Source organism: Heterocephalus glaber, unplaced genomic scaffold (assembly GCF_053883595.1).
Source record: "Heterocephalus glaber isolate CG9 unplaced genomic scaffold, H.glaber_assembly_v1.0 deba00001547, whole genome shotgun sequence".
NCBI lineage: Eukaryota > Metazoa > Chordata > Mammalia > Rodentia > Bathyergidae > Heterocephalus > Heterocephalus glaber.
Genome location: NW_028258340.1, coordinates 3,547,219 through 3,574,353, shown reverse-complemented (window position 1 = coordinate 3,574,353; position 27,135 = coordinate 3,547,219). Strand labels below are relative to the sequence as shown.

The window sequence follows — 27,135 nt, the reverse complement described above, 5'->3', positions numbered from 1 at the left end:
CTTGTACAGTGGCATGGCACTCCAATGTAGTTTATCCAACCTTTGTCCTATGTACAGACATTTAGATAGTTTCCAATATTTTGAAATGACAATGAATAACTTTGCTTATCCATAGTAAATTATTGGCTTATTCATTACTGAATTGCAGTGAATACTATTACTGCAATGAATCACTCTGAAGCACTGACTTTTGCAAGAAGGACTGTGCAGTGCCCAAAAGTAGACATGTGTGCTTCCAGAGCTTATGTTCCCTCTGCAATGACACACTGACCCTCGGGTCGTGGTCCAGGCCTCAGGCTATTACCTGGTCACACAGTGCGACAGAGGTGCTCCTGTCTCTATCTGACCCTTCAGAGAGCTCTAATGAGTGAGCCACTTGCATAGGTTGAAGCCCATCTTTGTTGGTCAATTCCTTTTGCCTCCTTGGTATTTGCAAATGCAGGAGCCCCTACATGTGTGTTGATCCTCCCACGTGGCCTAAAACTGTCCTAATGCCATCAAGAGCTGCAGACATGTTATCTAAACAGGATGACATCCCTGCAAGGGTTAATCTTTTTCGTCCCATTTAGTGGATGTGGGAAGCAAGGCTCAGAAAGGTTAGTTAACCTGTCAAAGGTCCCACAGTAACCAGCACAGCCATGATTTGAATCAAGTCTGTCTGATTCCAGAGCTCTAGACCTTTCTGAAAATAATGGGATAACCATTATGGAAAGCAGTATAGAGATTCCTCAAAAAACTAAAACTAGAGGTTCCATTTGACCCAGCTATTCCTCTTCTAGTTATCTTCTTGAAAGAGTTAAAGGCATCATATTACAGTGACACATGCATATTCATATTTATAGCAGAACAATTTATAATAGCTAAATCTTGGAAGCAGCCTATATGCCCATCAACAGATGAATGGATAAAGAAAATGTGGTATTTATATACAATGAAGTACTACTCTGCCATAAAGAAGGATAGACTTGAGATAATTTTAGGTAAATGGGTGCACCTTGAGACTATAATCTTAAGTGAAATAAATCAGACACAGAAGTTTAAATATTGCATTATTTTTATTGTGTGAGAAACCCAAAGTATAAATAAGGAACAAAATGGAGGATAGATATTAGGACATAGGAAGAACTTTTGCAAATGGGAAGGGGGAACAAGTGGTGGGGGAGGAGAGGGGAGGAAGGGAAAAGAGATTTAAAGAAAAAAAGAATTGAAGGAAAAAATGTAAATAAAGCTTTTGTAAATGCAGAGGGGAAAAAGGGTTGGAGGGAGGGAAGGGGAAGGGAAAAAAAAGAATTAAGATGTGGTATGCACATGTACACATTCCTTATGATGATGTACTCATTATGTACTGCAAACATGTACTGATAAAAACATTTTTTCAAACAAAACAAAAAAAGAATACAAATCCAACAAAGTATTTGTTTAAATTTCCCGAAGAGGAAATGTTCATGGAATCGCTTATAGGCAGAAGTCAGATGCTACAGGGGAGGACTGAGAAAGCAAGAAACCTAAAAATTGTCACTTTAAGCACATCACTGAAACTAGCTTCCTCCTGTGAAAAGGCAGATTTGCCCATGGGGCTGTGGTTTGACCTTTCTGATAGTCGTAGCCACCAGAGTCTGTTCTCATAGGTCTTTGCCACGGTGGTTATTAAATATTTTATATATCACCCCTGGTCCCACACCTGCTACCCTTGGGCACAGAGGTCAAATAAGACACCAGAAAATGCCAAGAACATTCAATACCAAGTGCTGGCTGTGTGGGCTGCGACCTACGCAGTTGCATAGGGCTACTTAGCTCCGTGCAAATCTTAATAATTTTGAGTAGGAGACTTACATTGTTATTTTGCTCTGAGCCCCATAGGTCATGTAGTCAGTCCTGCAGGCTAAAAGGCAGTAGCTGATGTAACTCAGCAAAATAGTCTACACGCTGGGAGGCTGAGGTAAGAGGATTACAACTTCAACCTCAGCCTGTGCAACTTAGTGACAGTGAGATCCTCTCACAGACTAATAAATAAAGAGGACTGGGGATGCATCTCAGTGCAAAGGCCCTGGGGTTCAATCCCCAGGGCTGTTAGAGAGAGAGAGAGAGAGAGAGAGGGAAGGAGGGAGGGAAGAAGGGAGGGAGGGAGGGAAAAATGATAACTCTAAGCTAGGCTTAGTGGAGCTTGCCTATAATCTCAGCTATTTGGAAGGCTAAGGCAGGACTGCAAGTTTGAGGCCAGACTGGGTAACTTAGCAAGACTGTGCTTCAAAATTTAAAAAAAATTTTTTAAAGCTGAGGCTGTTGCTTAGGGGTAGAGTGTCCAAGGGTTCAGTCCTCAGTATTGTACTGAAAAGAAAGAAAGAAAACAGAAAGAAAGAAATTTTAATGCCTCCAATCAAATTCTAGGGGACTGAGAATACATGACAATAATTTTGTTCTGGCTGAAGTCACTGGAGTGTTCACTCCCCTGTCTCCTGGCTGGTGACAGGCAGGCACTATTTTTGGGGAAGTGGCGCTGTCCTTCCTACACATGGCCAGTATGGTGTATGAACAGCACTAAGTGAAAAGGGCTGAAGAATAGTTATTGTCCTCAGTAAGAACATTTTCCTAGCATCTGCTTTGTGTCCTGCCCTGCATTACTATGGGAATACAAAGAGCCCCATGTCACCACCACATTTGAGAAGTTTCCAACTGGATGGGAGGGTGGGACATGGATCTTTCTGGGTTACCCTTGGGATTAGCTTCAAATGGGATACAGACCTGTGGCCCAGGAATTCAGAGAAAAGATTCAGAAAGTGATCTCTGAGGGTTGGCCTGTTAAGCAAAACTTAGGATCAGGATAGGACCCAGTCAGGGTCTTCAATGGTGCATGGAACCTTGTCAATGCAGGAAAGAAACTCAGCTCTGGATATGGATGCATCTTGTACTCTCCCATGTGAATGAAACACAGTAGACTGGAGTTGAGAAGTGTTGCAGGTTGGGTTCTCCAGAAGAGGATACTAAGATGGACATTGGGGTATGTATCAATTTCTTGTGAGTGCTATAACAAATTATAACAAAGTGTGTGGCTCAAAACAGTAGAAGTTTATTTTCTCACAGTTCTGGAGGCCAAAAGTCTGAAGTTAGTTTCAGTGGGCTGAAATCAAAGTGTTGTGAAATCCAGCTGGAAAGACAGAGGATATACTGCATTCAGGGCCACATTCCTCTGGGGGCTCTGGAGGAGACTCTGTACCTTGCCTCTCCCAGCTTCTGGTGGCTGTCAGGGTTCCCTGGCTTGTGGGCACATCACCCTAATCTTGGCCTCCACCTTTACATCACTCCTCTTCTGTCTTCAAACTCCCTCTGCCTCTCTCTTGTAAGGACACATGAGATGGCATTGAGGGTCTACCTGGTCTGCTCAAGGCAAATTCCCTCCCTTATAATCGTTGAGTTAGTCACATCTCTTCCCATGTCAGGTAATCGTCACAGGTTCTGGGGAGTAGGATGTGGACATATCTTTCTGTAGGAGGGTCACCATTCAGCTCGCTACAGGACATAAGATGCTTAAGAGGGATCAACACCTGTAAGAAGAACACAGAGGAAGTAGAATGGGCAGGGGAAGGTTAGACTCTGGTATAGGCCCAGCAGAGTCCTGATTGGCTCAATGGGAATTTCTGGAATGAGAACTGCCTGTCAGAGTTGTAACTTCGTGGGCCAAACAGCCCCTGGCCAAGCCCAATCACTAGATATGGGTATGTCCTAGGAAGGGTGTGACCTTGAGCCAAGGCCACAGAATGGCTGAGGCAGAGGCTCAAGGGGCTGACAGCTGCCTACTGACTGCAGCCCCATGCTGGAGAGAGAGTTGTTACTTAAAGAGGGATCTGAATGGCTCTGCTCTGGGTCTACCACAGGGAGGGAGTGTCAGAGAGAGTCAGCAGATGGTGGGGTTTGGGGAGAAGGTCCCCTGAAGACAGTACCTGAATGGGGCCTGTGATTTTCAGCCATGCTGACAAGAGCAACACATCTGCTCTGACGTGAAAGTGTATGAGAAAAGGGACTCTGTGCCCTTCATAGTCCATGAAAAGCCACTAGCTGGGGAGCCATTTTTAGACCATTTCTAAGCGTATGTGGGCCCTGCCTGACATCTATCTGGCCTTCCTTAACTCTTGGCCTGCACTGCGGATGTGAACACAGCTGTGCAAATAGAATTTGATTATAATTTATACTAAAAACAAATCTCTTAGCAGCCCCCTGGGGGTTGCTTGGGTGGTTTTCTTCTTTGCTTTCTCCCAGGACTCTGGCAAGCGGAACATAAGATCTCTTTGTCCTGACTCAGGAGGGGCCTGGAGCTGCATTTCCTGTCTAGATGGAGCAGCTCCAGGTTACATGATGGTTTTGAAAGAACATTCCTCAGAGTCTCAGGGGACCAGTCTGGAGTAGAGGTCTGGAGGTCTATGCAGGTGTACAGACAGTGGGGGGTTTAGAGGAGGGTTAGCTCAAGTCCCATGAAAGGACCATTTCTGGACTCCCCAGGGTGGGACCTCACTCAAAAGTCACTCACTGTATGGAAGCATCCTGCAATGGAAAAACACCCAAACCTATAGAGATGCACTGGGGCCCGGCTCAACCCTCATTCCCCTGTGGAGCTCTGGAAGGTCTGCAGGCTGTGACCTACTTCCTTTGGCCAGCTGGAAGGCCTGAGGACACACTACATTCAGGCCAAAGGAAAGACTGTGACTGTGCAGGTGGGAAGGGTGGTCAAACCAAACCAGAAGGCAGCCATTTCAATGATTCACAGGGAACTGAAACCTGCTCTTCCACAAGCTTGACCTGTCATCCTCACTGTCACTGATGCCATAGGGCAGTGTCTGGAGCAATCAAAAGGCAAACCCAAAAGGCAACCCAGTACACCACAAAATAAGACTTTTGGGGGGAGGGGTGTCCATCTTTAAATGTGAGTGAAGAAACTAGAACTGGACAATAGAGGGTGAGAGTCAGAGGCTGATGGAGAAGAAAAGAAGAGCATGGTCTGGTAGTGGGAGTTCTTGGACTATCCCAGGAAATCTCTACCTCCCTGGGTCTTGGTTTTCTCATCTGCATAATGAGGTCTGTTAAGCCAGGTGTTCTGACCTTAAAGATGCTGATTCAGAGGTAGAAAAGAGGAGGTAGACTGAAAGGTTCCTGGGAGTAGAGGGCTGGCAGGGAGGCTGGCGAAAGACCTAGAAGAGTCCCCCACTGCTGCTCACAGAGCAGATAAGAGCATGCATGGAGGCCCACAGCCCATGTGGCCACATACTTAATATAAAAGGTATAAAGCAAACTAACTATTGAGTAGCATATGTTCTATTGGCTGACCTTGAAAAAATATTTTTACAGTGACCTGTGAGGCCAAATTTGAATGAAAATTCTCACAGACTCTAAGGAGTTGTGCACTGCAGCATATGGTGTGGGCAGAGCCGAGCCCTGGTCCAAGTCTGTGGCTACAACGAGAGTGTTCTGCCACTCAGGGAGCAGAACTGACTGTGTCCTAGGGGCTGGGCTCTGAAATCCATCTCTGTGAGGCCACATTTCCCACAGCCTGGTCCCACTGATGACTGAGTGCAGCCAGTACACTAAGAGGAGTCCTCTGGTGGCAGGCTTTGCCTCGAAGACACCCTGGAAACCTCTCTTCCACAGCCTCCTCCCCTTCCCTGGAGTCAGATTGCAGCATGCTTTGGTAGTCCCCCGGGCCTTTGCTTGCCTGCTCTTTGTCTTTCTTATAGTTGTTTCCCCTAAGAACACTCATACATGTGCACACCTGGCTTGACACCCACTTTGTAGATGACCTGGACTAACAACCTGGCTCTTGCTGACTCCTCTTCTCTTAGCTCTGGCTCTTTCCTGCGCCCTGAGGGGTCTCCTACCTTGGCAGGGGGTAGAGAGCCTGTGTGCTAGGCCCCTCACATTGCTCTCTTCTTTCACCATCCTGAGAGTCTGGTGGCAAACAGGAGAAACAGAGGCTCAAAGACATAAGTGAGTGTTCATACAGGGTCTTCTGATACCCAGCCTTGGGCTCTGCCATGAAGTTCCCGGCCAATGGGGGAAATCATGTAATGTCACACAATTTCTCTTCCTAGTTCAAGTGTTCCTCAGTCCCTGAGAAATGAATGTGCTTCTCCTAATGTTTGGAATGGAACTGCTGCTTTTAAACTGGTGTGTGGGGGTTAGGGGGAGGAAGGATCAAGGGCATTATCCTCTCAGGTCAGCTAGGGCTCCAGACCCTCAGAACCTATCATTGTACTTGCAGTCTGGGTAGCGGTAGGCAAATCTTGGGTCACAGGTTCTCAGGGGCCTCAAGATGTCCTTCAGTTGGCTAGCAGCCTGGAGAACCTCTGGGTCTGGGCGGGAGCTCTCACCACAGTGAGTGAGAGCTGAGTCTATTTCCTCTTGCACTGGGGAAGGGAACCTCCCCTGGAGAAGTCGAGGCAGCAACTGCTGACATACCAACACCAGGCTATGCTTCTCGGGGATGGTGTCACAGGAGGGCAGCTGGGCCTGGCAACCAGAAACCAGGCAACTGAAAACATCTTGGTTCTCTCTGGTCGTGGTGGCTGTTTGGCTGCCTGGAAAAGAAATGGAAAATATCACACACCCTATAACCTGTTCTCCTTAGGAAAAGGCACCACTAATTAGACTTGCTAGGGGAAGCAGATCGGTCTCCTCACATTTCTTTGTCACCAGGAGATTAAGGGTCCAAGGACACAACAGTCCCTTCTGACAGCAACATGGAAAGAACTCTCTCTGCTGTAATAGGTTGAGGCCTGAACTTGGAAAATCCACTTATTCCTACTAGAAGCCAGGCATATAATTATAGGAATCATATTCATATTGTTATTCGGCCATCATTACTAAATTAGGGAACTCAGGAAATTATTAGGACTAATTTCATTTGCCCATTTAAAATATAAAATCAGGAAAAAAACCCCCAGGTAATCCAGAATATGCATTTAGCAGGTTGGCATAAATACTCATTTAGCTATAAATGTCTCTAGTTTCTCATTCTTTATGGCCGAGTAATACTCCATTTTATAAAAAACTCCCACATATTCTTTATCCAGTCTCCAGTTGATGGGCAATTGGGCTGTTTCCAAGTTTAGCTATCACAAATTGTGCTGCTATGAACATGGGTGCACATATATTACTGTGGTATGATTCGTTTAATTATTTGGGGAAGATACCCAGTAGGGGAATAGCTGTGTCAAATGGGACTTCCAGTCCTAGTTCTTCGAGGTATCTCCATACTGATTTCCACAGTGGTTGCACCAGTCTATGTTCCCACCAGCAATGGAGTAGGGGTCCTCTTTCCCCACAGCCCCCCTAGCATTTGTTATTGGTTGATTTCTGGATGCACATTGAGGCAATACTCTTAAGTGAAATAAATAGGACACACATGTGTAAATACCGAATCGTTTTCTAGTGTGAGAAACTGAAAGTGTAAATAAGGACTAAAAGGTATAATAGATAATGTGAAATAGGAAGAAAAGGGGCAAAGGGGAAGGGGAAATAGGAGGGGTAGGGGAAAAGAAAAAAGGAAATGGTATTAATATGAGAAAAAGAAAAAATAGAAACAAAGTCTTTGTAGATAGGGAGAGGTAGAGGGGTTGAAGGGAGGGCAGGGGAATGGGGAAAAATAAGAACAAAGATGGATTATGTTAAGGTTCTAATTTCCATTGATGAATGTCATTATATTGTATACCTTAAATGTACCAATATAATTAATAAAAAAATAAAAATCACAAAGCCTGGTTTAAAAACAAAACAAAACAGGGCCAGCGATATAGCTCAGTGACACTGCACCTGCCTCGTAAACACAAGGTCCTGAGTTTGATCCCTGGTACCAAAAACAAAACAAAACAAACCTGATACTCAGTGATTTATATAGCCTGAATGTTCTGGAATCAGCCTGATATTTTTCTTACTTGATTCTTCTTAATAAAGGAAAAATCAGGAAATGAGTAAGTGTGGTTTAATTTTTCTATCTTTGTGGACTTCCTTATATAAACAAAATCAGAAATAGGAAAAGAAAATCCTTTGTCCTATTATTGAGCCTAGAAAATTTGATCACCATGAGAAATGGGGATGTTTAAAGGGTTCTAAATGCTGGATAAGCCTTTGCACATAGCAAGAAACATGATTCACACACCTCATTTGGTTCCATGTTTTTACACAACAGCACTGCCTTGGGAGGGTGCAGTGGGGGATGAGCCACTACGGACAATGCCCTTTGTGGAAAAGGACAAATTCACTTCTCCTTTGGAGCTGGAGCTGGAGCTAGAGCAGAAATTCAGATGGGGATGAGGGATATTTTAAAGGGCATCGAACACTCCCTGAATTTGGGTTGTTCTCATGGTGAGATACAGAAACTGGAAAGGCCCTATAGTGTGACCCCATGTCACCCTGACATCCCCCTTGACAGCTAAGCCAGGCCCATGCTGGGTACCTTCCTGCTTGTCGATGACACCCAGTGCGCTGGCATCCCGGATGAACAGATGCCCGTTGTTAAAGATGCCAAACATGCCTGCATTGACATGGGTGAAGTAGAAGAAATAGTTCAAATCGTTGCTCCTCAGGGACTCCAGGACACCAAGGAGTTGGTAGGCGAGATCAGCTGCCTGGTCTGGAGGTGCACCGAAGAATTCCTGCAGAGGCCTGGTGCTGGTGCTGATGAGGAGTCTGCCACAGGAGCCCAGGTACTTGGGCAGTGGCCAGCCCTCTACCCCGGGGAAGATCTGCCAAGCCAGAAGGAGCAGGCATTAGAGAATATGTAAGAAAAATCTCAGGGAGACAGCTCTCCCTCTACCTCTCCTGGAATGCGCACAGGAAAATCAGCATTCACTGGCATCCTGGTTTCAAAAAAACATTGGCAAATACCTTTTGGAACATGGCAATACCCGCCCCCCTCTTCCCCATATTTTTATTGTTGTGGATGGAAAGATTCAGGAGGAGACTGCTCTCATTTCTATGCACTGGATTGTATTTCAACATTTTCAAGAAGGGTATGAAAATATTAACGGACCTGCTATGATTTTCAATGATATCCAGGCTTCAGGGAAATATGTTTATTTAAGTGTTGAACCATTGAACAAAACAGCACTAGTCTTTTCGATTTCACAGACATCACTGCTTAGGAAGAAACTAAGGGAAAAACTTACTGATTGAAAGAAAAAATACTTTTAAAGAATAATAGTGCAAGCTGGGTGCAGTGGCATGTGCCTGTGGTCCAAGGTGCTCAGGAGGCTGAGACAGAAGGATCCCTTGAGCCCAGGAGTTTGAGACCAGTCTGGGCAGCATAGCAAGACCTCCCTTCCTCAGTCTCAAAAAAAAAAAAAATTAAAGTAACAGTGCAGTTTTTTGGTTCTTGGATAGGACAAAAATCATGAAGGTGACCCTTGGGCAATTCAAGGCTCTAAATCTCTAAATCTTTCTCCTGCCAGCCTTGGGCAAACCTGTCTGGCTGGGGCAACTACATATTCACAGATTGGAACCTCGCAGAGGGCCCAACACTGCTGGCCTAGGGAAGCACAGCCTGGCTTGACTCCTTGTCAGAGCCCCAAACTTTTGAGTTTGTGACACCAAAAAGGGGGTAGGGAATCCTGACTGGTCTTTTCTTGGCCACTGATTAAAGTAGCTGTATCTAGTATAGTGTTTCTTTCAACTATGGGGAAAATAGCAAAATCTATAAATACCCGGCAGTCTCCCTTGTTCTCCTTCTTATAGAAAGAAAGTTGGGCTGAGGGTGTAGTTCAGTGGTAGAGTGCTTGCCTATCATGAAAAAGGCACTGTGTTCCATACCTAGCACTGTGAAAACAAAGCAAAACAAAACAAAGTCATCTTTCTTTGATAATTTTCTGTGGTCTTCTGCCCATTTTAACTTCCATTATGAAGAACCCATGCCCATTTGCTCTTTGAGTTTCCCCTGACCAGAGGAGAACCTTTCCTGCTATGTGCCTTGAAGGGAGATCCCACACCTGCTGTCACTGTCTAAATGTGCAGCCTCAGCTGAGTGTGGTGGTGCATGCCTGTGATTCCCATACTCTTTGAGGCTGAGGCAAGAAGATTGCAAGTTCGAGCACAGCCTGGACACCTTAGCAACTTGGTGAAACCCTGTCACAAAATCAATCAATAAAACAGGCTGGGGATGAAGCTCAGAGAAAGGCCCAGGTTCAATCCTCAGTACCTCAAAAGTAAATAAATGAATAAATAAACAGATATGCAATTGCTCCACACTATGCCCTTTGTGGGTGGAGCCCAGGGTTGAGTGTAGTATCCCAGCCCCCTGGTCCTAGCCCAGGACTCTCAGGAGCTGTAGCCATGATCTGCTACTGCCAAACAAAGTTACAACAACTGGAAAAAGACTTCCGTGAAAGCTGGGGATTTGGCTCAGTGGTTCTGCTGCCTGCCTCAAAAGCACAAGAGCCGGAGTTCTATTCCCGGCACCAAAAACCAAACAAACAAAAAATGCAAACAAAAAAACACCTCTGTGAGTGCAGGACAAAGAGTAATTCCTTCTCTGCTGCTAGTATTGCAAATGCCAATGTTCCAGGCAGGATTTAGCATGTATAGCTCGGACATCGGACAGTTCTGGCTTTGGGTTCCATCCATAACATTAAGTGACTTTAGCCAAGTCATTTCATATCTCTTGAGTCCCATTTAACCTCTAGAAAAGGGGACAATAATATTTCCAGAGGGTCACTGTGAGCGTTAACTGACATAATGGTATCAGCACTCAACACAATACCAGGCACATAGCCAGTGCTCAATAAATGAGAGTCATTGCTTACGTATTCAGCTATCATCCCTTAGGCCAATATTTATGAACTGTCTTTGGTGGCTCCTTTCTCCTCTACCTGCACCATTCCCCTTCTCCTTCTGTCTCTTCTCCTCCTTCCTCTCCCTCTCCTTTCTCTTCTTCTTTTTCTGTTTCCTGCATCTCCTTCCTACTTCATAGTTTCCTTTGTGTCCATTATGTGATCTCTGTGTCCTGAGTGTTGGGGTCAGGGGGATTGGGTTCTTATCTTACACCAATGTTTGTTTACATGTTAAGTGTCTGTCTCTGACACTAACTTCCACCCTAGTGGAAGACAGGACCACCATGCCTGTATCCCCGGGCCCTAACACATACTCATTTGTTTGACCATTCCCCTATTGATAGACATTTAGATTACTTCCATTTTTTTCTCCTTTCCAAGCACAGCTATCGGCACAGCTCTGAGTGAGTCATTCTTTGGCTATTTTCCCATTTCCTGAGCTTGCTCAAATTTGATATTTGAGCCACTGACCAAAGTTGCCTTCCTTCACACCTTTCTGCTACCACAGGGAGTGAAGGTGAACCTTTCTACATTGTTGATGGGAGTGTAAACTGGTACAACCACTATGGAAATCAGTATGGAAATTCTGCAAAAAACCAAAACTAGAGGTTCCATTTGACCCAGCTATTCCCCTTCTAGGTATCATCCCAAAAGAGTAAAGGTATTATATTACAGTGATACATGCATACCCATGTTTATAGCAGCACAATTCACAATAGTTAAATCTTGGAAGCAGCATGTGTCCATCAACAGATGAATGGATAAAGAGAAGGTGGTATTTATACATAGTGGAGTACTACTCAGCCTTAAAGAAAGATAAATTTGAGTCACTTGTAGGACAATGGATGCATTTTGAGACCATCATGATATGCAAAATAAATTAGATATAGCATGTTAAATATTGCATGGTTTCTCTTATATGAAAAACTCAAAGTATACATTTATAATTTAAAGACTAAAATAAAAGATAGATGATCAGAAACAGGGAGACAGACTTTGTGGAGATGGGAAGGGGATCTGGGAATGGGGAAGATGGGATGAAGTGCAGGAGAGTGGAAGGAGAAGTAAAAAGGTTTAAGATGCAGAAATACCAATCCTCCAAGATTTATTATGCTTGGCAAACAGATACTAATAAAAATATTTTTTAAAAAGCAGTAAAGGTGGCTATGATCTCTTCCTACCCACAACCTCATCTTTTTGCTTCCACATCTCTTTCCTCTGCAGCAGCCATAGCGCTTTCACATAGCAGAAACCAACAAATACTCACTGAATGCCATAAGGTACCAACACAGGCCAGTGGCCTCAAGGTGTGCAGTAAAGAGGGGGACAGAAACGGCCAGAAATGGCCAGCCCCTGGGAACCCGAGATGAGCCCTCAACCTGGAGGGCTTGCAGGGTCTCTGTACCTGTAGGAGGATTGGGTGCGTGTTGACAGCCAGGGTGTAGAGCAGACGCAACTTGTCTCGGTCGGTGAAGTGGTCCATGAAGATGCTGCCAGCGTCAGCCACCTCAGCGTAGCGCCGGACTACGCGGTCCAGAAGTCTCTGTGTTGGGCAGCGCAGGAGGGGGCTGGGCAGGCCCTGTGAGCACGTGGGAGAGAACCCGGAGAGGAAATGGGTGCTGAGCGATAGTAGGCTCTCCTGTTGGGTGGAGACCTCGGGACCGGAGGAGCCCTTCGGTGCGGGGGAAAGACGCTGGAGATGGGGGAATGTGTTGAGCAGGAGGAGGAGGAGCAGGGACCCCTGAGTAGGGACAGGGGACTGAGCAGAGAGTTTTTTTGGGGGGGGGGCAGGAAAGGAAAGAGCAGGCTATGGCTGGAATGTGTGTAGGGGTGACGGGTGGAGGTGAGGAGGTGGGGTGAAGGGGTGAGGTGTTTGGAGAGAAAGGAGTCCAGAAGGAGAAAATGGCACATCTAAGGCACCACAGTGTGACAAGAGAGTGGAGGCTTTGGAGCTGATTACTGTGATGGGAAGTAGCCAACTGCCCATGGTCTTAGGGTTGGTAAGTTCTGTAGGGTGGCAGGAACTGCATGTACAGGGCAGGCACAGAAGCCTCTGTAGGGATTACTATGTGACACAGTTGGGAGAAGGAGGTGGCTAACACTTTCTGAAAGTTCCCAGCCCCAGGCCCTCTGCTAGGCCTTTGCCTAAGCATTATCTCTCACAGAGACTTGCAGCCCTTACTTCTCACTTGCCCCGGGGACTCTCCTGAAAAAAGGCTTCAAAAATGGTGGAACATATTGTCACAATTAATTTTCAGGGCCCATGCTGCCAAATGCAAATGGTAGACTGTATTATCAAGTGATCTAGTAAAACACTTCAATTTTCCAGATGAGAATAAGGACCCAAACAGGAAGTGGCTTGATTAACATCATATTGTTTACTGGGGCCCAAGCTTGTCTACATACTGAAACCCTAGGAGGTAGAGAGAGATTTAATTGGCAGAGAAAGAGGGGGGGATCAATGATTTTAAAATGGGCAGTGTGTCCCAAACTTGAATGGTGATCAAAGTTTTCAGAGTGCTATAAAAATATAGGTCCTTAGGCCCCTGTCTAAAAATTCTGGATAGGCAAGTCTAGTAGGGACCTAGGACTATGCATTTTTGGCAGGTGTCCTGGGTCATTCTTGTTATCAGACAAGTATGAGGAACATAGGCAAGGAGCACGGAGATAAGGAACTGGATGCGATTCAGCCTTCCTATCTTAGGAGCAAACTGCTTCCTTCATTTTGGACAAACACAATAGGTTGTACATTTTCAATGGTTGAGTAAGGACACTTGGTAGAATAAAGACATCATTCCTCAGATAGTTATCATCTTTCCCTGAAAGGTTTTGACTGATGAAACCCAATGAATTATCCTTTAGAAAGGGGTATGCACCTTATGATAAGGTTGATCTAGAAACACAGACAACCTGGGGGGAATGGTGCGCACCTATAGTCTAGCAACTTAGGAGCCCGAGATGAGAGGATTGCTTGAGTTTTATTTGCTTGATTTGCACAAGTTTGAGGCCAGCCTAGACAACATAGTGAGGCACCATCTCAAAACTCAACCAACCAATAAATCAATCAATCAAACAAACAACCTAAAGAACAAAGAATGAATCTCTCAGAAGGGAGAGATGGGGTTGCTGATCCCTAAAATCACATCAGGGAGCTAGCTCCGCTTTCTCAGAAGGCTTAAACTCTATTCCAGACTGCAAGAATAGTTTCAAGAAGAATCAAGAGTACAGACGGCCTTTGTCTGGGCATTGACAATCCAAGGACCACATACGGAGTCCATTTGGGCATATTCCTTTCTATCCTTCAGGGTGACAAGAACAAAGGAGAGCTGAATCCTTGCTGCCTCCCTATAGACTTCTTATTTTGGGTCAGGGATGGGAGAGGATACTATGATTACTCTTTTGGTTATTTTAGCTAGGAAAAGATGCAAGAAGTTATGCTACTGAATTTTAGCATGGTGGATGGACGGGAGAAGTTGTTGGAATTTTCTACTACTGCCTGTCTTGCTACCTCTTCAGAATTGAACAGATTTAGTTCACAAGCCTTGCAGAACATGCATGCAAAAGGCTTGGCAAGGTAGGAGGCACATGCTTTGCACTCAGTATATTGCATAGGTCATTGTCTCCATCATGATCAACAGCATCCCTGCTATTACTGATGACCCTGCTATAACGAGCCCTCTGTAACTTTCTAGCTGAAGCTCCCACGTGCTTAGGGATGGATGAGGGTGCTGGGTGTGAAAGGCTCTACCCAATGGGCTGGTAGTGAAGAATTAAGCCAAGTATTCTGACTTCTTTTGGAATTTAGATTTGGGATCTAAATCCCAAATTAGAAATTGGGATTCCCAAATTGGGATCTAATCCCAAATTAGATTTTGGGATCTAGCTGGGAAAAGAGGATAAAGAAGAAACACTGAAAGAAGTAGAGTTACTATGAGCCATGGTGGTTGGGGGCCCATGAAAGAGAGGCAGAAGCAACTGATTTAGCTCAGTGGCGCCACTCCTGTCTCGCAAGTGCAAGGTCCTGAGTTCAATCCTAGGTATAAAGAATAAAAAAGGGAGAGAGGCAGAAGCAACAGATATATCTTTGCTGAATACTAGACTTCAGGTCCTGGAAGGTTTCATACCAAGTTTTGGACCAGGGATGGTGCTATGGTTTTAAAGTGTCCCTCAAAAGTTCATGGTTGGGCCAAGCATGGTGGCATATATCTGTAATCCCAACTACTTTGGAGGCTGAGACAAGAGGATCACAAATTCAAGGCCAGCCTGGGCAATTTAGCAAGATCCTATTGCAAAACCAAAAGGGATAGGAATGTAGTTCAGTAGTAGAGTGCCCCTGGGATCAATCCCCAGTACCACCAAAACAAAAACAAAAGAAAGAAAGAGAGAAAGAAAGAAAGAAAGAAAGAAAGAAAGAAAAGTTCATGGTTGAAAATTTAATACCTACATTCATGTTAATGGTATTTGGGGGTGGAGCCTTTAGGAAGTAAGTAGGATTAGATGAGATCATGAGGGTGGGGCCCCCATGATGGCATTAGTGGCTTTACAATAAGAGAGAGACTCAAGTTAGCAGCTTGCCTGTCTTGTCATATGATGCCTCCCACCATATCATGATGCAGCAGAAATACCCTCACCAGATGCCACCGCCAGGCTTTTTCGACTTCCCAGACTCTAGAACTGTGAGCTAAATAAACCTCTATTCTTTATACATTGGTCTGCAGTATTCAGGGATAGCAACAGAACACAGACTAAGATAGATGACATAACCACAAATTCCTTTCCCAGAAAGTGGGCTCATGGAGTCTTTGCTCTTTGTCCCCCCAGAAGTAAAGCAGCCCCCCAAACCAGACAAATGTAGCTTTATTGAGGCATGAGGGAAGGGTAGTAGGTTAGAATTAGAAGTCCTGGACCTACTGAAACTCAACTTCTGACTCTGCAATGTATGTGTCCCCCTGCCCTTTTTGTAAAGCATTCAACATCCCAGGACCCTGTATATGCATATTTTATTCAAGCTCATTCCTCATATTAATCATCCAACTTTCCTCTGAATGACTTTTGGTTGTTTCCAAAAGAAAATATTACTCAAAACACAAAGATTTATCACTGCTGAACATATTTGAACATTTGCTCTGAAGGACATATAAGTGTGTGGAAGAAAAGAGCATGAACTGCTCTTAGAAAGAAAACCTAGAAAGAATTGAGGCCTTTCCCTCTATTACGGCTTGTATCTAGATGTGCCCCCAGAGCCTCACATGCTCATAGGTAGTGCTTTTCAGAGGTGGCTGGATCTAGGATGTGTGATGCTGGGATTGATTCATGGTGCTATGCTAGGATTAAGGGTGCCCCACCCTGGGTGTGAGTGCTGCCTGCCCTAAGGGCGGATAGCCTGAATAAAATATAAGGGACAGAAAGAGGCCTGCTGTTGTCACTTGGTGCTTGGCTGGCTGCTTCCATACTTTGTTGCTTTGCTGCCTTCTGCCTGCCCTGCTTTGTCACAAACTGTCTGTCCTTTGCAATGTCCCTCTTCCATGCCACCTTGCCTTGGAGCCAGCTGACTATGGATTGAAACCTCTACAAACTGTGAGCTGAAATAAGCCTTTCCTCTGGTAGCTTTGGGTGACAGGTATTTTGTCTCAGCAATGAGAAAAGTAACTAAGACACCCTCTAAGATTGGAAGTCAGCTTCCAATCAGTAGGAAGGTCATCCTCACCAGCTAGATTTGGAAAGCTGAGGGAAATTTTGAACAAATAGTTTTACTTTGAGTGAACTTGACTCTTCTGAAGCTCTCCTTGCACCCAGGGAAAAGAAGAGAAAGTTCTAGTGCTAATAAAATTACTTCCAGGTCACATATCCAAACACCTTTTACATGATTTAGTTGTTAAATATGCTTGTGAAACAAGGCTGAGGTTCATCATGTATCACAATTAATCAAAATTAATTAAAACAATGACAATTCAATAACTGTCTCAGTTGTTATGGATAATTAAGCCAAAAGTTACTGAACATTTCTTCAAACCTTGTATTCAAAACCGTGAAAACTCCCATTCAATTTGTTGTTCACAGAAACATCTCACAGTTCTTTCCTACTCTAATAGGAGATTTTTTTTCCTTTTAGTAAAGTTCTTTCTGATTATTTTTTCCTCTGAAATTCAGACACAATGCAAGACATTTTGGTATGTTGGATTCTATTCTACAAGTGTCTGCCATCACTGTGATTATTTTGGAGAAAGCACTTGGATGGTTTTAATAGTTTAGACATCCCAAAATGTCCTTGTATCTTGCAGTCATGTTACTTTACAGCCAGAACTCCTCTTTTAGCTCACCATTGCAGGTACTAGTGGAGGGAGGGGAAGCTACAGATAGTTCCTAAATCACTTCAAATTTGCTTTGAAATCTGTAATTATGGCAGGTTTAGGATAGATTCCTTCTCCCTTTAGGAAGTTTCTCTCTGCTACCATTTGTCTGGGCCGATCAACTCAGGTTTCCTAAAACTCAGTCACTGAGAAACTCACTGATAGAAAGTCAGGCACAAAGGGTAGAAGTAGATAGAGAAAAATGAGCCAAGGGAGAGAATAGCATTTGGAGTTTTCCTTGGATCACATCACAGTGAATTAGCATACCCACACTAAATTGAAAACTGAACAGACTCGTTGGGATTGGGCAAGAGATATGGAAGGTTTCCCTTGCACCAGAAGTTCTGTCTCTCACAGAGCTAGTTTCTGTGTAAGACAGGTCTTCTAGCTTTCAGTGACATCCTTTCCTCAGGCAGGGCTTCTGTTTGTTTAGATTTTGATACTCTGCAGAGGTTCTGGATTGAGCCCTGATGGAATATTCTCTCAGGAGCAGAGGGGCTGAGAAAAGCTCTGTTTCAACTTGAAAGAGGGGTTCCCTGTAGAGGAGTAATGAAGAGGCACCCCGAGTGCATGGTTTTCCATAGGTGGCCTTAGCCATTCTTCTGCGTCTACTGGTGCCGCTGACATACCTCTGTGTCTCACCTTTCAAAGCCAACTTCTTGCTTCCCTTTTCTCTTTTCTTTTCTTTTTTTTATGGGGGGACGGAGTCTTGCTTTGTAGTGCAGGCTGGCCTTGAGGTCACTATGTAGCCCAGCATGGCCAAGCTTGTGGTGATCCTCCTGCTTCAGCCTCTCGAGTGCTGGGATTACAGGCATGCACCACCACACCTGGCACCTTTCCCTTTTTTCTACCTTGTATTCCATTGGCTGAAGGAGTGGTCTCTGCCTGAATGGATGGACAGCTTTCATCCCAAAGTCTGATGGGAGAAAAAATTCTCTTTCACACTCTCTTCAGCCAGCAGTATGATGAAGTAGTTCCAAGTATGTCCTTCACATTCAAGCTGCCAATTCTAGCTCTATCATAGGACAAGTGCATAACTTGGGGTAAGTTCTTTAATTTCTCTATGCCTCAGTTTCCCCATGTATAATCAAGGGATAATAATAATTATTATTAATAATGATTAAGGGAATCCTATCACTGGTTATCACTTAATCCAAGATATTTCTGAGAGTAAAAGGAGTAGTTTCAATAATCAAATCAACAGAGCAGGCATACACTGGGACTACATCAGGCAAACCTGAATAGATTGCTACCCTCATAATCATGGTGCTTGCTCATAAGAGTGTTGAGAAGGTCAAATGTGTGAAAAGTTGCTACGTATTATGAACTTTGATATGATGATAACGAAAACAAGAACTAATATTGTTGTCTGCTTGCTCTGTTGGGGTATGGTGCTCTGTGGCATGTGATGCCTTGTTAATTCTCACACTTTCAAGGGGGCCATAGTCCACAATCAAGATTCTGCATGCCATGGGCTGAGGAACACGTTCAGGGCATTGTACAGAGTGGTAGATTCAAGATATGAACCCAGATTTACTTGAGTCCCAACCAGGCCACCCTACCTCCTTACATCGATCTCCCAGCCTTCTTAATGGGCCTTCTTTCTCTCCAGTACTGATAGGTTGTTGTGCCTCAAGTATAGGAAGTGGATCCCATGTGGTCTCATTTCTCTGGCCATCGTCTGGTCTACAACAGATGCCATACCTCTTAGATGGGCCCTTCTCTTCCTACATTCTCCATTGGCCTGTGTCAGCGTGGCTTTGCCCTACTTTTGCTACAAACCCTCCTGGACCCCTCTGTGGAGCCTTGCCTGTCTACCCTGCATACTACTTTTAGACCTGTTGCAGACAGATCCACTGTTCTCAAGTCATTTAGAAATACAAATTCTCAGACTCTGCCCCAGACCAGCTGAATGAGAACTTCTGAGGCTCAGGCCCCGTGATGTGTGGGTTAAGAAGTCCACCTGGGAATCAAGTTTGAGAATCATTGTCTTGCAGAATGCAGTTTAGCTTTCACTCTGAGCTCCAGTCCTGCCATTTCAAACTTTACCCGATCGCTCTCTGACACCATAATCACATCTCATGACACTACTTCCTACAACCCCACCTTATTCTTACTTCCATGTCTATGGTTGCCTGTGGAAGATCCACCATTGACATCCTTCCTCTCCCGGTGCAGGTTCCATATCCTCCAAGGAGCTCTTGTGGCCCTTCCAGCCCTCATTTGTTCCCCTTTCCTGCAGTCTGCCACACAGGCCTTATGCTGTGTGCATCAGATCTCTCCTCTATTCTGTGCCTGTGAACAGCAACTCTGAAACACCACACTTCTGTAATCCACAGCAACTACTAGGGGTGGGCCCCTGGGAGGTGCTTAAGAAGCAAATCCTTGTCCACAGACTAAATGATGTGCTGCAGCACACTTGGGATGTGTGACCCAAGCCCCAGTTCCTGAGAGGTGGAGTCAGGCAGCTGGTGGTATGCCCAGGAACTGCAATATCAGGTAGTGTTGGAGGAACGGGGAGCAAAACTAACTAGAGACATCCAGTCTGCCCAGAAATGTGGAGGAGACTTCCAGAAGGAGCAGAGCTGAGAAACAAAGGGGCCCTGGAGACAAAGGTAGACTGAGGAGGTGTCTCCTAGTCTCCTAGTTGCCAGGGTAGATGTACTTCTGGCAATGCCCACTCTCCGCCCTAGATTTTAATTGGTCTGATGAGGTTTCTGATCCTTGCAACTACTGAACCCTGATTAAGACCCAAGCACATGGTTGCTTTTGGAGACATGCCTTGACATAGCTATGCAGGTAGCTATCCTAGCTAAACACCCCATAATGACTTGTATATTGTCTATGTAGCAGCATCCTGGTCAGACCTACTTCTTGTTGCCTTTCTGTGCCCTTGCTGTCAGACCTTTGGCACCCAGAGACTCACTTGGTGGCAATCATGTTCCCCTCTTCCATGGGGTAGCTGACATCTTGAATAAGCCTGCTGGTGGAAGCAGAAACTGGCTTTCTCTTCCTATTGGAGGCTCCTTCTTTCCTCCTATCTCCAACTTTGCTTTACATTTTCCTCTTTTCCAAGACCCCTGGAACTTTGCCACTAAAGCATTTGTGGGTTGCTCAAAGATTTTCACCTTGGCAGATGAAATAATTATTGTGGCAGGCAATTCAGCTGATAGTTGGAGCAGGCAGGGCAGCTGATGCAGAGTAAAACACATTATTTCATGGTCTGTTATTTTGATTCAGGTATGCTAAGGCTGGTCACAATTCTCTACTGGCCATTTATTTCTATGGGCTGCTGGTTCTCTCTCTCTCTCTCTCTCTCTCTCTCTCTCTCTCTCTCTCACTTCTGACAGCTAATTTGTGTATCCAAGCTTGTAGAAATATCCACAGGAGCTCAATGACTTCTGCTGTGCAAAGGTCCTGTGGTCCAGGAGGCTCAGAGAGAATTTTGATTGTCAGGAGAACCCTCATGCTGGCCTGGGAGAGGGGCTGCTGGGATTCTTCTTCCCCCTGGTCTTTCCATTGAGGTTGTACTATGTGTATCCGTCAGGTTTCAAAGAAGTAGAATCACAAGATTTTGTTTTTGTGTCGATGTTGGAGATTGAAAGCAGGGCCTCGCTCATGCTAATCACATGCTCTAACACAGAACTACATCCGCAGCCCAGGATATTTAAAAAATTCCATGGGGTCTTGACTTCCTACAGCTGTGGGAGCTGGCTATGCAGTCTCCATAAGGCTGCTCTCCTCCCACTTGATGCTGGAGCTTAAGTCCACAGGACAGACAATGGGAAAGAGAAGGTGGACACAAACTGGGGTAAGAGCAAGGACAAGATTGAACCCACAAGCACAAGCTGGAGCCTATGAGGACTGACTGAAGTCCAGCTCAGTTCTTTAGGGCTCTTGATTTGTATGGTGCACTGTCCTGTAGCCGGCCTCTTTGGGTATGGTGCTCACTCTGGTCCAATAGATTAGAGAAGAAAAAGGAGGAGCCAGAGGAAAAGAGAATAGCTGCAGGCCAAGCCACAGCTTCCTGGCAAGGTGAGCCAGCAGGTAAGCTACAATGTGTGTGAGCTAACAAAGGATTGTAGTTTCACTTCCGCCTTCCTGAGCCTACAAGAGAATATCTCTGTGGTCTACTGGAGGGGGAAACACACAGGAAAGGGAATTCTGGGAAATGTAGTTTGGCCTGGCCAAGTTTACATATCAGGAAGCCACAGCATCATTTTTGGCTTTCTTTGCATCTCTCATGGTGGCTTTTCTCTTCTTTGACCTGACTGAGATACCTCACTAGAGCCTAAATGCCCTCAGTGTTTATTTGTGGCATGGAGGTTTACTGTCCTGAGAAAAGCCTGGATGGAAGAACAGACCTGTATAGACAATTTCTGGGCCAGGGTTGCAGGTGTGGAGCTCCAAGCAGACAGACATAGTGCAGACAAAGCTCACAGAGGAGCCAGTGATGCATTCTCTAGATACTTGAGAAGAGCTCCTGGTGGTCTGAATCTCCTTTCTTCTTCTCTTTGTTCTTTTTTTCATGGTGCTGGGAATGAACCTCCAGGCCTTGTGCATGCTAGGGAAGCTCTCTACCACTAAGCTACATCCCCACCCAGGACCTCCTTTCTATATCTTAACCATATTCTACTCTTCTTTGTAGTTCCCAACTCTACTGCATCCTGGGTGGCTTCACATCTACTTGATCCTTTCTGTGGTAGAGGGAATGTAAATGTATTTCAAGCTGAAATGTCAGAATTGAGCAGAGACAAGAAGCAGAGTTAAAGACCGTCTGGCCTACGGGATATAGACTAGCCTATGGATGCACTAGAGGAGAAGACTGGAAGAAGTAAATTGGAACCAAATTCTGGGACTCTTGAATACCATATTTAGGAATTTAGCTTTTATTCTCTAGAGACAAAATTATTACTCACAAGGATGCCATAAGCATCCTCCAAACTTTCTGATGAAAGTTAAATTCATTTTGGCAATATGTATTCAAAGATGTAAAAACCTTTATATCCTTTTATCTAGTCGTTTCACCGTAGGAAAGTAAGGAAGCAACAAACATGGTATGTAAGAATGTGATTTCAGGAGGCAGGAGACAGGCCTGTGTTCAAATCTCAGTTTCAAAATTTAGTAGTTGCATGACCTACAGCAAGGTATGTTCATCTCTCTAAGCCTAAGATTCCCCATCAGCAAAATGGAAGCAAGACTATCTCACAGGGTTCTGAAGATGAGCTGTGATAAATGTGTATGAAGCATGCCTGGCCCATAGCAAGTAGTAAGTAGGTGGTATTTTTGAAAAGGAAATTTGTCTCAAGGACATAATATAAAATTCAGAGAGACCTTTTTTCAAAAAAATGTTAGTCAAAGCATTATTTATGATAATTGAAAATCAAACAACATATTCAAGAATAGCGAATAAAATTGTGTTATATCCATGAAATGAAACATTGCTTATGAAGATTTCAATGATATGGGAGATAGTATGAGATATGATATTAAGCCACAGAGAAATATGCAACATTACATATACAACTTATTTGTAACAAGTGAAGTATAACTAGAAAAAAACTAGAAGGAAAAACTTCAGTTTATTAACAGCAATTTTCTCATTATAAGTGATTTCTCTTCCTTTTCTTTTTTTTTCTTTTCTTTCTCCTCCAACCCCCATGCTGGAGATGGAACCCAGGGCCTCATGCTTGCTAGGAGAGTGCTCTATCATCATGTCCCTTAGTATCCACGGGGATTGGTTCCAGATCCCCCCAGCAGACAGTATTTACATAGAACCTATAAATGGCACAGCATTTGCATAGAACCTACAGACATCCTGCTGTATAATTTAAATCCTCTCTAGATGACTTATACTACTTAATACAATGTAAATGCTATGTAAATAGTTATTATACTCTATTGTTTATGACAAGAATGAACAAGAAACAAGTTAATGAAAAGAAACAAGTCTCTACGTGTTCAGTACAGATACAACTTTTTTAGAATGTTTTCAGTCTGTGCTTGATTGAATTCACGATGTAGGACTTATGGATACAGAAGGCAGACTGTATATGTTACTTTGATAACAAAAAAAAACAACAGAAGAAAAGAGTTTTTGAACTGGAAAGAGAAAAGATTTGTTTGGGGGGAGGGTAGTAGGTGACCAGGTTGAGGATATGTTTGAGAAAGGAAAGGTGAGAGGCAAGGAGATGAGTCACAGGCTCTTTGAAGTGGTCCAGAAATGGGCAATGAGGGTGCTTTGTAAGAGCAGCACATGATTGGATGAATTCTCTGTGCATGTCAAGGTGGTTTACACAGAGGGAAGGAGGTCTGCAATGGGGACTGGGAGAAGATCTTTGTAATAAGTGTATCTGACAAAGAACATATATCCAGAAGATAAATATAACTTGTACAAATCAATAATAAAGACAGACAAACCAATAAGACATGGACAAACTTCAGATAGCACTTTCCCAAAGATGAGATCAAAGAAGCCAATAAGTACTGTATATGGAAAAAGACTCTACATTATTAATTATCAGAAAAATGTAAATGAGACCACACAATGAGATTGCCAGCCACCCATTAAAATAAAACTTATTACCAATAACTTATTAACAATAATAAGTATTGATGGAGATAGGAAACCACAGAATTCTCTCTTCCACTGCATATGAGAGAAAATCAGAACAAGTACTCTGTAAAACTGTTTGGTAGTGTCTACTAAACCTCTCTCTATATACATGCCATAATCCAGAAGTTACTCTTTGGTGTGCTTATGTTCAGAAACAGATATGAGCAAGAATGTTTGTGGCAATTTCGATTCACAGTAGCCCAAACTAAACATGACTCAAATGATCATTAACAATAGAATGTATAAACTGTGGCAGCATTACACACTGGAATATTATATGGCCATGAAAAGAAAACTAACTACCGATTAATGCAACAACATGGCATGGCAACATAGCAACAACAAATGCCATGACTTGTTGATGATATAGTATTACAATATTATAATATTGTATGATTCAATTTAAGTGAAGTTCAAAAGAAGCAAAGTACTCTGTGATGATTTAGCCTAGAATACCTTTAGGAGATAGGCTGACTTATTACTTTGATTGGCCTGGGACTGAGAGATTTCTTGTGATGTGGGACTTTCTGTGCTAAAACTGTGATAGTCTCAAGAACATTAGGAGGTGCCTTCTTTGAGAGGGGACTGAAAGAGCATTCTGAAGGGCCAGAAATGTTCAGGATCTTGATATAGGTGGTAGCTATGAATGAATGCATGTGTGAAATTTTATCCAGCTATACATTTCAGATTTATGTATTTAAGGATATAATTTACATTTGCCAAAGTAAGAAGACAAAGAAAGCAAAGACTTGTCTAATAGGGTCATAGAGAAAATTTTGGCGCATAACAAAATGAAAACCCATTAATCTTTTCTATTGCTTGCTTGTCTTATTTATCAGGGGTTGGGACTTTGATCTGAAAAGGGAAGAGCAAAATGCGGTGAACAGAAATGGAAATCAAGATGTATAAAGGAAAGGTTCATTTTTCAGAGTGAGTTCCCCAGCCGGTAAGATTCACAAAGACCTTGCACACGCTACTGCTGAACCACAGGGCGTGAGCGTAGAGAACAGAAAAGAATGAGAATCCATTTGTGACATTCAAAAGGAGCAAGAGAGTAGATCAGACAAATTGGTGATTAATGGGTTGATCCTGAATCATAGAAAATATTCTGAAACAGGTTATTAGTAGGATGATTTTTGAACCTCTAGAAGGAGAACTGATGATCCTTTGGAGCCACTAAGGATTCTTTTAATCAAATCATTCCAGACGAACTTAATTTTTTCTTTGACCTGGCTATTTTATTTTTATTCAGAAAAATGCAATAGACTCAGAATATATGGATTTTAGTGAGGTATTCAGCAGTCATTCTCAGGACAAACCTGTAAAGGAGACTGGGGAAGCAAGATTTTGGCTGCTAGAAAATTAAGATGATTAGTAATTGGTTAACTGAGTTTGCCTAACAATTAATGGATTCACCCTCATAGAGAAATAAGGCTTTCTCTTTGGCCCTGTTCTGTTTAACATTTTTATTAACAACTAGGGCACTGATAAAATTTTTGTTTATCAAAACTGAAGATGATATGTATAGAGTAATAGTGGTTATGATTCATATTATTTGATAGGCTAGAGTAAAAGATTTAATCTAATATCATATTTAATGGGATAAATCAAAGGTTCTGTTCTGTAAACTAAAATCTAGCCATAGAGGGGGTTTCAGTTAACATAATGTTTAGTATGTTTCAATAGGAAGGGAATGACCAGGTGGGAAAGAGAACTGGGGATGTGGAGGGGGTACAAATATTTTGAAAGTTTGAATTGGTGAGGTTTCAAGTTTATTTCAAGGCTCTATAACATATGTATGGTTTGGTTAGTAGAAATCTAATTTAATCTTTAGCAAGTTGATATATTGCTCTGTGGTCAGTGCTCATATATAAACTAGGAATATATGTACTATATACTTAATTCAAGGAAAGGGTTTATAAATCATATTTTCCATAAAACTGTTGATAATCCTTTGAGAGATGAGCTAACACAATGTGAAAAATTATAACTACTATAAATGACCCCAAGTTAGGGCCAAATTAATATGCATTTTAATATTTTTGTATTATTTTTCCACATTGTTGACTGAACTTTATTGATGGTGGCTTAATACATTGGATTGCTTTCCATGTTTCCTCTGAGCAGTGATTTGGCAAAAGCTAAATCACAGATTGGGGGAAATGTAAGTTTTCATCCTTGTTATTTTCTTGGTGTATTATTACAATGTCAGTTATTTCTCTGTTATTCAAAAAACAATCTTTTAAAATTCCTGGTTTGGTAATTTTTTCCTTTGCTTCAGTTATTATTAATATCCAATATTATTGCCTTCTGATTAGAGAAAAATAGTCTTTACTATTTCCAAATTAAAATATTTGTTGGGGTGTTTATGGCCTAACTAAATAAATTTTGGAACATAACACATAAATTAGTTCTATCATTAATTCTTACATGTGATGTTCTTTAGAGATAAATATTATATAATTATATAGTTTAACCTCAGATTATTTCACATTATGTGGACATATGGAAAGGCATAGCCAATCCAGGCCTCTGAGCCAAGCCATATTTACAGCAGAAGCATTTGTCCCAGAGTACAGTAGCCCCCCCTTATATGAAGGGGATATATTCCAAGATCTTCTGCAAATGCCTGAAACCACGGAGAGTATGAAATTCTATACATGCTATGTTTTTCCTATACATAACTATGAGAAAGTTTAACTTATGAACTAGGCACAGTAAAAAATTAGCAGCAATAACTAATAATAAAATAAAACATTTATAATATACTATAATAAAAGTTATTTAAAATTTATGAATCGATATTTATTAAATTTTCCATTTAATATTTTTGTACCATATTTGACTGTGGATAACTAAAAGTATGTTAAGTGAAAGTAGAGAAAAGGGGGGCGGACTGTTGTACATCATAATAGGGATAGTGAGATTTTTTTTTTTTTTTTGTACCGGGGATCGAACTGGGGACCTTGCGCTTGGGAAGCAGGCGGCAGAACCACTGAACCAAATCCCTGGCATGGGATAGTAAGATATTAAAGGTATAATTTCACAGCAAGAACAATGGAGGGTTTGATTCTTTAAAAGGTGCTCTGTTGACTAACATCTAAGTTCAGGGCAAGCTGAGAGCCCTATAAAAATGAAGACTGCATTGGATGGTCTGTCTTGATGACTGTTTAGGCTACAGTTACATTTTGGCTGGGGTTCATTTCTTATTCTGTATTTGAGCATATCCTCTGGATTGGGTCCCTGGTGGCCCATCCCATGCCTGCATTTCCCCTAGTCTTCTCTCGCCTCCTTTTTCTTTCTCAACTTGACTTTATCAAGACTGGGGAAGCCTTTAACTGTCTCCTTTTCATTTATGAGG

At 43.0% G+C, this 27,135-nt stretch overlaps 1 protein-coding gene across 10 annotated transcripts in view; it reads right to left on the bottom strand.

Moving 5' to 3' along the window:
• Nucleotides 1–3,045: 3,045 nt before the first annotated feature.
• The window catches only part of Dipk2b (divergent protein kinase domain 2B), a 37,896-nt gene continuing 13,806 nt past the window's right edge, over nt 3,046–27,135 (bottom strand). Inside the window, exons 3-6 of one of the 10 annotated variants that reach the window (XR_015442424.1) lie at nt 12,214–12,387; nt 8,441–8,729; nt 5,865–6,563; nt 3,046–3,542 (exon numbers count right to left, since the gene is read on the bottom strand). Coding sequence is in view for 9 of the 10 variants with exons in the window: in XM_004871539.3 (XP_004871596.1) it covers nt 6,223–6,563; nt 8,441–8,729; nt 12,214–12,387 (804 nt within the window). In the remaining variant the exon portion in view is untranslated. Of the gene's footprint in view, nt 6,564–8,440; nt 8,730–12,213; nt 12,388–27,135 lie in introns of all 10 variants that reach the window. The other 9 variants (XM_087189826.1, XM_087189820.1, XM_087189825.1 and 6 more) reach the window with 9 other exon arrangements.